The sequence below is a fragment of the Dicentrarchus labrax genome, unplaced genomic scaffold, assembly GCF_905237075.1.
Source record: "Dicentrarchus labrax unplaced genomic scaffold, dlabrax2021, whole genome shotgun sequence".
NCBI lineage: Eukaryota > Metazoa > Chordata > Actinopteri > Moronidae > Dicentrarchus > Dicentrarchus labrax.
In genome coordinates this window covers 68,309-79,891 of record NW_026136811.1, presented here as the reverse complement: position 1 = coordinate 79,891, position 11,583 = coordinate 68,309, and the positions used below count along the sequence as shown (strand labels likewise).

General features: G+C 41.0%; 1 protein-coding gene and 3 long non-coding RNA genes across 6 annotated transcripts; 3 read left to right on the top strand and 1 right to left on the bottom strand.

Moving 5' to 3' along the window:
• The first annotated feature begins 1,191 nt into the window (after positions 1 to 1,191).
• On the top strand, positions 1,192 to 3,992 carry LOC127359908 (uncharacterized). Of its 2 annotated transcripts, XM_051394231.1 has the most exons (4): positions 1,192 to 1,592; positions 1,854 to 1,910; positions 2,232 to 2,270; positions 2,715 to 3,992. In XM_051394231.1, the coding sequence occupies exons 1-4, from the start codon at positions 1,400 to 1,402 to the stop codon at positions 3,110 to 3,112; spliced, it is 687 nt and encodes a 228-aa protein (XP_051250191.1). In that variant the 5' UTR covers positions 1,192 to 1,399; the 3' UTR covers positions 3,113 to 3,992. The 2 variants fall into 2 exon arrangements, 1 of the variants encoding a protein (XP_051250191.1); XR_007883034.1 differs by lacking the exons at positions 1,192 to 1,592; positions 1,854 to 1,910; positions 2,232 to 2,270 and adding an exon at positions 2,094 to 2,116.
• A 414-nt stretch (positions 3,993 to 4,406) lies between these two features.
• LOC127359910 (uncharacterized) lies at positions 4,407 to 5,854 on the top strand. The gene is made up of 2 exons (XR_007883036.1): positions 4,407 to 5,200; positions 5,422 to 5,854. It is a non-coding gene; the product is annotated as an uncharacterized LOC127359910 (long non-coding RNA).
• Positions 5,855 to 6,656: 802 nt separating this feature from the next.
• Positions 6,657 to 8,965, bottom strand: LOC127359913 (uncharacterized). Its single transcript, XR_007883040.1, has 4 exons — positions 8,686 to 8,965; positions 7,679 to 7,911; positions 7,264 to 7,350; positions 6,657 to 6,722 (listed from the first exon to the last, which is right to left on the bottom strand). It is a non-coding gene; the product is annotated as an uncharacterized LOC127359913 (long non-coding RNA).
• An 86-nt stretch (positions 8,966 to 9,051) lies between these two features.
• On the top strand, positions 9,052 to 10,620 carry LOC127359911 (uncharacterized). Of its 2 annotated transcripts, none has more exons than XR_007883038.1 (3): positions 9,052 to 9,325; positions 9,797 to 9,895; positions 10,505 to 10,620. It is a non-coding gene; the product is annotated as an uncharacterized LOC127359911 (long non-coding RNA). The 2 variants fall into 2 exon arrangements; XR_007883037.1 differs by having other exon boundaries at positions 9,052 to 9,329.
• The last annotated feature ends 963 nt before the right edge of the window (positions 10,621 to 11,583 follow it).

Here is an 11,583-nt window from a genome sequence, read left to right as displayed (position 1 = left end):
CAAGAGGGATGTGTCAGCCATCACCGCAGAGCGGCTGACGGAGTTGTTTAGGCAGGGTCATTCCCCTTCATCTGCCCTGGACACTCTGAAGTATGACCTGCAAGAGGAAGAGGGGGACAACTACTTCCTTTTAGCAGCAGACCGAAAGGCCGTTCCAGACGATCGATAAAGGTATGTGCGTACATGTGTGCTGATCATCTTTGTGTCGCAACAGGCTGTACTACAAAATCTTCCAGCAACAATATGGAGCCCCCTCTGGAGAATAAATGGTTGCTGACCTCAGGGCACGTATAGATGCCATTAACAACGAGCATGGCAGTGTTTGTGCGGACGTGAAGGCCATGGATGGACAGTTTGTGGTGGTGATCTGCACAACACGGATGCAGCGGGTCCACACACGAGTCCGGCAGAGTTGTGAGCTTGTGTTCATTGACTCCTCTGGGAACTGCGACAGGCAGAACCACCGCCTTTTCCTAGTGATGACTCACTCTGCTGCAGGGGGGTTCCGCTCGGTGTGGTTATCACCACATCTGTGGGTGCATCAACCCTTGCTGCTGGGTTTGGGTTGCTGAAAGGTCTTTTACCACCAGGCGCTTTCTTTGGTCACGAGGGTGACGGCCCCTAGACAATCATGACCGATGACTGTGCTGCCCTTCGCCAGGCTCTACATGTCGTTTACCCCGGCGTAAGTCTTTTGCTCTGCACATTCCATCTTCTGCAGGCAATGTGGCGGTGGCTATGGAGTAGTCACAGCAGAATCACCAAGGAGATCAGACCACAGAACCCGAGCTACACACAGCCTATGCCCAGCTGTCCGGCAGTGCTTTAACCAGAAAATACCCAAACTTCGCAAAACATCTGGCAGAGGTGTTTGGGAGACGGAATGAGAGGGCGCTGTGCTTGCGGTCACACCTGCTAACACATGGCCACAATACAAACAACTATGTTGAAAGCGCCATGAGAATCGTCAAGGACAAAGTACTGCACAGGCTGAAGGCCTGTAACCTCACCCAGCTGGTGGACTTCATGGTGACACGGTTAGAGGCCTACTACATCAGGTGCCTCACCGTTTTCACCAACAACCGCATGGGAAGTCTACAGTCAAGGCCTCCCAAGTGCGGTGATGTGGACTGCCATACGAGTAATGTTATGTGTGTGTATGTCTGCGGCCCAGTCTGCGGCCCAGTGAGCAATGCACTTTAACTCATGCAGAGAGGATGCACAAATTAAGCACAGGACTGTTGTACAGGCTCATGCACACCTATTTACTATTGTTTATTATTTTAGTGATTTTAACCATCAATATTTATAGTATCTATACCAGTAAGTATGCTGTACTCTACTCTATTTATACCAGTATGTGTGCTGTACCTAAAAATAGGAGGATGAGAGCAACTTCATGGTGCCCAGTGCATCAAGCAACAGCTGGTACCATGTAAACACCTTAGCAAGTTGCTGCACTTGTCCAGTTGGTGTGACCGGTGCTCCATGCAAGCACCAAAGCGCAGTTATGCAGACATTTAACGTCACAGAGGCAGTCCCTGTAACCACCACATCTCTTCTGAGGCGGCTTTTCCATGGAATCGCCTCTGGTAAGTGACAAGCTGTGTATGCCTCATTCTCACACTAATTCCACTTAATTCCCACAAAAAATGTCTCGAGGTAGATTGACACTGGTGGTACAAGTAGTAGCCAGGTCAACTTTATTGGGACGAGTGCATTCTCACACATGGCTATCCCAGTAAATTTGCTGTGTGCAATAATGAGGTAATCACATTTTGGATTGTGTGTCATTAGATGTAGTCTACACTGACACATGCACCAACAACAACAAATGTGTGCTTTCCACTCAGGGGGTAGCACTCCAGAGGACTGGTTTGAGACACTGGCTTATGAAAAGGCTGTGGTGGGTGAGTACAAACATTTAATTCAACATTGCAAAAACTGATATCTAGCCAAGTGTTATAATCTTATATTGACATAAAAAGATCTAGTTGGTATTGTTTTTAGTATAAAGATACTTATTTTAAGTCAAATAATTGTATGAGAAAGCTCAAAGTAGGTATATTTACTCTAAAAACAATACCAACTAGACCAGCTCCAAAGACCATCTCAGGTAATAACGGTGTTGCAGTAAGATAATGATGTGTGTTACACTGGAGAAATGCTAGATATGTGCAGCATGTAAGTCAGGTCGAAAGATTTAGAATTATTTATGTATTTACATACAGACGACCCCCTGTCCCATCTAGCTGAGGAAGCAGGAGCAAGTAAGTTCACCCTCCAAAACCTCATAATAAACCACTTGTCTTCACACTGACACAGGCAGCATTTAATTTGAATGTTAATTTAAGTTAAAGTGTACTAGCTTTTAGTACACTTAATCGCAACCACCTTTTATTTCCCCCTTCACTTTTGAGTTCATTTGACTGTTTATCTTCCAACATGATCTTTATTTTTTTGTTAATATATATGTGTGTGTGTGTGTGTGTGTGTGTGTGTGTGTTTTTATTATTATCACCACTGCTTTATTATTATTCTACGTACTCTTTATTTTATTTCTTATGCAGGCATTTTGTATTCTGTATTGTCTTATTTGGTATATTTTGCTATTTTCATATGTAATCATTTGTAAAGCACTTTGGGTCAACTGTTGCGTAAAATGTGCTATATAAATAAATTGACTTGACTTGATTGCTATTCGATTTGTCTAGGCACATCAGAGGAAGTTGAGGAGACAGCATTCCTGGAGAAGCAGCTTGAAGACATTGTTGGGCTCCTGAAGCGCAAGCTGCGTGAGGATACAACCTTCACTGCTCCAGTGAAATCCTTTGTGGACACATTTGGGAAGCTCCACACTGACAGTGCTGTACAGTCAGCATTGTTTTCCTTCGGGAAAAACGATCGAGGGCAGTCTAGTGTTCGTGCAAGGCCGAGGGGCTTCCTTCAAACGAGTGCCACTATAGGTGTCCAACCGACAGCGGTGTCCCGGAGAAAGGCAGCTTTGGGTGGTAGGAGAACCCTTGGAGCTGGCAGACCCCCAAAGAGCTCAAGAAAGGAACATGGGTACTCCAGACAAGGCAGACCAAAGGGTGTACCACACAACCTGTGAGTGCTCCTCACACCACACTCCTTTCCCCAGTATACATAAAAGTTCTCTTAATCAGTTATTGATCAATTCTTTCTCAATCAGTTCGGTTTGTTTCATTTCGATCAGCTCAATCAGTTCATGGTTCTATTGTTCATTTTTACAAATCTATACAAAACCTATTGTATGTAGTTTTCTGCAAACCTATGTAGGGGGTTAAAGGTTAAGGCTGCCAGTCTTCCGGTCGTTGTGTTCCTTAAACGTCTGTATATAAATTCATACAATCACAACAAATACTAAAAACATACTAAGGCGAACCGCTTAGAGTCAACGGGGCCTAAGCATTTGTAATAATTGTATTATTATTATTATTATTATTATTATTATTATTTTCTTTTCTATTATTGTGTTAAATGTTCCAAATGTAAAGCACTTTGAGCTGCATTCTGTGTATGAAAGGTGCTATACAAATAAAGCTTATTATTACTAAGAATTCAACTGTAGTCAATCAACACTAATGGCAGGGGAATGTGTCAAAGACGACATTTTCACTCCTGTTTCGTTTAATGTATGCATGTATTCAACATAACTTAACCCAATAGCTACAATACAGGCTATGTATAGGACATGTATACTGTAGGAATTCTGTCATCAAGATTATGGTCATTCTGAGAGTGGTTATTAGGCTACTGATAGTCTGTTCACGCAGTATGGCATAGATTATGATATTACATTTAGTGCTAAAAGCATGATTGTCAGAAGTAAAAAGAATAAGAAACGTATATTCCTTGGTTTTATTTATGCAAGTTCTCACTCAAAGTAAAATGTAGCCTATTTGTAAAATTTCTAATGATGAAATGAGTGATGACCGATAAGCCTGCCTTTGATTTGTGTGTTTCCTAACCCTAGGAATAAAGATTGAATTGAATCCAAGAGATGTTAGGCCTTACTATCCAAAGAAAGGTGTGCACATGACTGTGATGCTCCCATAAAAGTTTATTGTGGAGTTGTGTCACAATTTCCCTACAAATTCAGTCGCATTTTAACGATAACAACAACGAACAGTTTATATAACAACAACAAACAGTCAATATAACAACAACGATAGCGATACGCGGAACGGCAGCGTACGAGTACACAAATCATTTTTTTTTCGCCGTACCAGCACACGCGAGAGCGTAGCGTACTTCCTCATTGAGCTCAGCCAATCAGAGGTAGCCAGAGGGGCGGGACTTGGCGTGGCCATAGTAGGATTCGTAAATTCGCGGCCAGAGCATCATCCGCATGAGCCGCGTCATAATGCCGACCAATCGAGCAGACTGGGCTTTTCGGGAGGGGGGTCTTAAGGAGACAGGAGCTAAAACCGAGCGATTCAGACAGAGGCTGAAAAGAGGTGCTCAGCTGTAGGCAGTATGAGAAAAATAATGTGTTTTTTGAACATTAAAACATCTAAACCTATTGTAGGAGAGCCACAAAATACAATTATGAACCTGAAAAGGGGCATAATATGACTCCTTTAAAGGGACACTTCACCCATTTGCATTAAGCTTTGTATCATTAGAACCCCAGTCATATTTTTGAATGGTCGTGCATCATTCCCTCACTTCCCCTGAGAGGGGAGAAATAAGGATTTTAGTGTTGCACTTCCTGCTTCCAATGATGTAAAAATCATCATTTTGCGTCATTGGAAGCAGGAAGTCTCATATCTCTGCAGAGGGGGTGAGACTACAAACACTACTTCCTCATTTTTTTTTCACTCACGCTACAGACCTATTACAGATCAGTGGGTGGGACTAAAAAATATAACCGCCATCTTGTTTGGAAGCTAAGCGGAGGCGCTGACGAGCCAGACGTTACGACTATGGTAATCAATCTAATATGGAAGAAATTTCTAAAGTAGTTGGTTGAATCAGATGTTCATGGCTACCTTTATGAGCCACAATATAGCGAAGAGCAGCTGAGGCTGAACAGGAGGCGGCTGAGGCTTCTGCAGCCGAGGCAGAGGACCTGCCTGTCGCGGACGAAGAGCCCGGACTGGCTCGAGCTGGGGTGGACTGCTGGTGCCTGTGCTCTCGCTGTGCGCCTACGGACACACGGACGTCTGACTGTAAAGTGAGTGTTTCTATTTTCTGTCTTATAACAACGTGGCACGTATGTACACAATTTGTTCAAGTATTATCACAAAGTTATTCCCGGTTAATACGTAACGTCAGCCAACTGAACTAACGTGAGCTTCTTTACTGCACAAACAGCTTGCAGTTGCATTGCTAACTACTGTGGCACGCTAAACACAAAGACCATGCATCGCTAACTGTGTGCTCAATGTCTTGTAGACAATATCGCTAACAGCCTTTCTGGAATGGGTCCTGCAAGGCGAGAGATTGGGTCGAGGCCATCGTGTCGTTTTACCCGCTGATGTGGTGCAGGCTATCCGACAGAAATATCCAGCTCCAGATGGCCAGTACTGCGGCACCGAGGAGTTGAGGACGCTCAGGAGGAACTATAACTGTCATTGTTAACATATTTATTTTTGTTGTTGTTGATATATTTCTATAAATAAATGGTTTACATTCACGTTGTTGTAGTCCTTGATAGTGTTAGTGGGAGTGGCTTGCGGAGCTGTGCATTGTGGGAGTTGTTGTCTTTAATACAAATGCGCCCTAAAGTCACTTTCTGTCTTTTCTCGGTCAAATAGGCACCAAATTCAAAATGTATGTTAAATTTCGACTACATATATAACCCACTTTCAATAAATATTAATGTTTCCACGGGTGAAATGCTCCTTTAAAGCACTAGAAGTAAAGCAACCTGTAATGCAAATGCTGGCCTGTGAGTAATTGTTATCTTACCTGTGATGGATTTGGGTTGGGTCTCTCAGCCCCTGGTCCTTGCATGGTCTGGTGCTCTCCTATATTAACCACATCGTCCTCAGCAGCTGATCCATTCTGAAGTTGGTACAAGTGTGTGGGAAGTTAGTCACTGAATCTAGTGTTATTTTGATATTGAGTGTGATCTTAAAGCACTAGAAGTAAAGCAACCTGCTCCAACTATTACACTCTGAAATTTGAACAATGTGTGTGGTTAGTTTGTTACGTTGTAGGAGTCAGTTCCTCTAAATACGAAATACCAATAAACTAACATAGTGAACAAATGTGTATTACCTGTGTCCTGACCTGCATGTTTTTCAATTCTGCACACTATTGTCACTAACCTATAGGTTACTACTACTAGATATGTTGTTGTACTACACTCCACCCCATATTGTATTACACACACACATACATCCTGAACATTTTGGTGTATGATTTATGTGAATATCATACATTGTTCCAAGACTGAATGTTTTGTTATTACTGGACATAAGTTTCCACAGACATACACAAAGAAGAAATGGGTAGTTACAGTTCATTACATTAGTCTATACACTGGCCCACAGGCCTACTGCTGTCTACACGAAACCATCCAAATTTAAGCATTGCAACAATGGTTGCTCACATTGTTCCAGTCAAAAACTAAAGAGTAGACAATAGGCTATAATGAATGAATTATGCATTGTCAGTGTCCTGACCTTACTGTCAGCACTCTTCTGTTTTCCTGCTGTTGACTGCAGTGGTGCATCATGGTGAGCTGGAGGCTGTAAGCAAAAACAATTATCACCATCCATGTCAGTGTACTGCAGAAAATAAAATCTAACCAAGTGTTATTAAGATAAAAACATCTATTTGGTATTGATTTTAGTATGAAGAGACTTACCTGGCTCTCTTGAAAGATCATTTTGGCTAAATTTAAGAGGACTTATTTGAAGGAGTCTTATCAAGACCAATTTGCTCAACGCACTACGAGACAAAATTACTTGTTTTTAGGACAAATTTGCTTAACGCACTGGCAGACAAATTCACTTGTTTTCAGGATGAGACGTCTTAAGTCAAACTGTAGATTACGTCAAATGATTTTACGAGAAAGGGTTAGGTAAGTCTCTTTATACTGAAAACAATACCAACTACTTTTTTGATCTTGATATAAGATTAATAAGGCTTTTTTATGTTTATTTGATAAGCAGTTTTTGCAGTGTGTCAAAGCAATTTGGCTGAAATGTTCATCACACCTTGTGATCCATGCAATAGACAATATCATAAGCATAAAAAAATACTTATCATCATCATAGGCTAGCTTACTTCTCTGTCATGACGTTCTAAAATTCTGTCAGGGACTTCAACGCCAGTGCTGTAAAGGTACTGCTTGTACCGTCTTCTGCCTTTTCCCTGAAACAAAAGACAATTTCAAGACAGTATAGATAGCCTGTAAGATGGTGAAGCTAGCCTATACTTGCCTACTAGTTATCATGAATATCTGGTAGCTTTCTCCATTTCTCAGCCTGCTACTTGTTATTATCCTATATCATGCCTAATATTTATTATTAATAACATTACTACTACTTCTGTTCTTCTTCTTATTATTATTATTATTATGGTAGATGTAGTAGGACAACTACTAGGCTACCATAATAATAATAATATTAATAGGCCTGATAATAATAATAATAACAAAAACATATCAATAATTCAAAACAATTATACCACTTATAATTACCTTCATGTGTCTGTATTCTGTTGTCCTTGGTATTTTCTTGTTATTAACCAATAAGTAGGACTTGTACTTGGATTGTACAGGTGGCGTATTTGAAAAATTATTGTTGAGCAGTGCAACAGATCAAGATTCAAGACTAAGCAGTAGATGGCTATGAATGGACCCAGGAATTGGACCTACCCACCGGTCGGTTCCCACATCCAATCAGTGTGCGCAGCATCATCGACATCCAATCACTATGTAGAAGTTTGGGCGGCAATTAGTTACACTGCCACACAAGGATGACATTTTGATTTCAGAGGTAGGGGGACACAAGTATTTTTAATAAAACACTAACTCTTTGAGTTCACTGTGTTTTCTAGTAGTTCTTCTAGTTTTCTATTGCTACTTTTAAGTTTACTGTTCCCTTTTTTGGTTTGACTGGTTGTAAAGCATGTAGCAAAACATTATCACCCAATTCTGTGTTTCACCTTGTTAGTCAACTTCACTCCAACTCAGTACCACCAATTTTACACTTCTTTTTGGAATATATGGTACACAGACCTCATTTACACAGCGGATATGCTGCTTTATTGGGAGCCAGTGAAGGTGTTGCAGGATGGGTGTAACGCATTTCTTTGAGTAACTTACACTTTGACTTCTAAGGAAGTCTCTTATGTCCACTTTTCTTTTTTTAGACATCCTGGCTGCGCCTAATTACCATACACACATACACACACACACACACACACACACACACACACACACACACACACACACACACACACACACACACACACACACACACACACACACACACACACACACACACACACATACACACACACACACACACACACACACACACACACACACACACACACACACACATACACACACACACACACACACACACACACACACACACACACACACACACACACACACACACACACACACACACACACACACGCACATACACACATGGACACCGATTCAAACGTGAATGTAAATGAAACCTCTGATGTTACCTGGGCAACTCCAGCAGACCGGTGTGCAAGCAAGATGGAGTGACAGCGGGGACGGCCAATCACACAACAAACAGCAGAGCCAATCGAGGAGCTTGTGGGCGGGTCTAAACTCAGGGAAACAGGCTTCAGCTGAGCGGCCGTTTTCCGCTTGGTCCTAGTGCTTGACGAGTCTCTGTTTACTATAACGTAACATTGTTTTTGGACGGTACAAACTGCAGGGGACCGAAACCATAGACCTATATATATGAATATATATACATCCTTGGTATATCCATATATATATATATGGATATATGTCTATGACCAAAACGGCCTTTTGAAAAAGTGCAGGGGACCCTGTGTCCCCTGTGTCCCCCCCAAATTACGTCCGTGCTGCCACAACGTATCCAAATACATTGACAGTTATTATTTGAAATTCATCACTGATACTCGGTAACAGGGTAACTTAACTTTAGCACAATGTACGGGTTGTTTTACTTCGTAGATGGGTCCGTTATTACAGATAGTACATCTATTATACAGGATGCATATAGAAATGTAACGTTAGGTATTAGTCACCTGCAAGGAAGACCTCCAGTCCAAGCATGGCTGGATAGAGGCGATATTACGGAAGCCGGTCGCAGCCAAACTCCTGTTCTTGGTGGGTAAGTTCTAAAACAATGGAAATATTCTGAAATACTCTTTGTAACATAACAGAAATGCAACACGGCTTTCCAAATGTAAACACTGTCTGTGCAAAATAAGAGAACAACTTCAACTTTCATTGTATTAATACTGAAAAGAGCGCGAACGCTAACCGCTAGCTAAGCCTAGCTTTGGTTAATGTGTTTAATTGTATTATTCACCTGAAGGAGTGCTAATGTACATTGTGAGCCAAATGTTAGTTTGGTTAAGGAACAAGACTGATGAAAGTAATAAAATACAAATAAATGAAATGACAGTGACATTCCTGTCTTGAAATGAATAAAAGGTCACATGGAATTTGTATTTTATTTGTTTCCTGTTAAGTTAATTGTGAACAGTAATGTTTGAAACAAGTCATTGAAAGTTGTTGCATTTAGAATGAACTCTGTCTATGAAGTCATTCAAAGCAAATATTGGGTCTTCACAGAAAACTACAAAGAAGTGGTCGAGAAGCGTGTTGCTTTCCTCCAGGGGGAGGATGTATGGTCTTCCTTTGGAGAAGGGGATGATGAAGGAAGGAATGAGCGTAAGCTTGATTTATGACTTAAGAGTAATGGAGCATTGTGATTCCACTTTACAAATAATAATGCTGTGGCATCGTAGAATGTGTTTGCCATGGGAGTTACATTTTTGCAGACTTTTCCAAGCTGGGTGCACAAGCATTCAGCAGCTTTAGCCAGCAAATCTAAATTTCAAATGATAAATATTACTTAAAAGACTGTGAAACAAATCAAGTTAGCTTTTTTGTAATGCCATGCATGTTAAGTCAAGATTAAGTCTCCTGTTACAAATACTATCAGAGTGATGGATGGAGGTGGATTCTTGGAAAGTGTGGTGTAGTTGCTATATGAAGAAATGCACTATTAAAGCTATTAAAAAAGGAGTCTCTACAGTTACTTAAAGGAGAAATCCGGTGAGTTTTCACATACATCTCTGCCTGGCTGTGTTAGCTGCTGGTTGTAGCAACTCGAGCTAGGTAAAACTGATTGTTTTCATTTTGTTTTGTACCGACAGAACTCGGTGACCTCGAGAAACGGAGATCTTTGTGAAAACTCGCTGGATTTCCCCTTTAAAGTCTGCTGGTTTGTGTGGGAATGTTCAAAATCATTCTCTTAAACAAGATGTACGTTGTCAGTCTGGTTCACAGATGGCCAAGATGGAGGAGGTGCTGAAGAGGGACCTCAAACGGCAACGTACAGCACAAGTCGAGTCTGATTCCGACGACACGTGTTGCGACATGTTTGATCAACCCAAAAACGTAAACCGGTAACCACCTTCATCAAATAATGTGTAGTGTTCCCCAGAGAATTGTCAGAGTTTACACTGGTGGATGATAGCCTATTGGTGCTGACATGCATATAATAGTGCACTTTGGTATCTGTACCAATACCATGACCACAAGTGCCATATTGCTTTTATACATCAGTTCCACTTCCATCACGTTTAAGATATCAAATTGTGTTTTCAATCATTTATGTAGATTTATTTATTTATTTATTTCATCCACTCCAAGAAATAGTTCTAATCTTCCATCTCTGTTGCCAAGCATTGCAATATATCAATCAAGAGAAGGGTCCAGTGAGACAGGCTATATGGTCTTATTCACACAAGAATGTGTAGCAGTTGCTTGTAGGGTTCCCACAGGTCATGGAATTTTTGGAATATCATGGATTTTCAGGAAAGGTCAGGGAATGATCATTTTTGGGGCAAAGTCATGGAATGCTGGGGAATTTTGTTTTAGCAGTTTAAAATGTATTATTAATACAAATGTACTGTATTTCCACACAAAATCAATGTATATCTGGCTATTAGCTTTACTGCTTGCTTGAGTAGTTGTGGTTAACCCAACTTCAATTCAAATTCAATGCCCATTTATTCATCTCCCACTCTAAAAAGTAAAAGATGCTTGAACGCTATGAGGCTACTCTGAAATCATTGGTCAGTTTATTGTACCATTCATAGTAGGTCATGGAAGTTCATTTTTTTGTCTGGGGAACTCAAGTCATGGAATTTTACATTTGACTTAACATGGGAACCCTGTGCTTCTCTATACTTCACATGCTATACTAAACATTTGCCCTACTCCATCTTCTCACTCAATAATGGCTTTGAGTGAGTGGAACATTCATGTCAGACATGCATGCTAGCGGTGAAAAGTATGAGTAATGATCCTCATCCAATCAGAAAAAAATGACAGTTAAATCAGATCTAGCG

What these genes read in the sequence shown, in the direction of transcription:
- LOC127359908 (XM_051394231.1), top strand. Translation starts at nt 1,400, where the DNA reads ATGGTGCCCAGTGCATCAAGCAACAGCTGGTACCATGTAAACACCTTA. An exon ending in TTTCCATGGAATCGCCTCTG is followed by an intron (nt 1,593 to 1,853) that starts GTAAGTGACAAG and finishes CTTTCCACTCAG; the next exon opens with GGGGTAGCACTCCAGAGGAC. An exon ending in AGCTGAGGAAGCAGGAGCAA is followed by an intron (nt 2,271 to 2,714) that starts GTAAGTTCACCC and finishes CGATTTGTCTAG; the next exon opens with GCACATCAGAGGAAGTTGAG.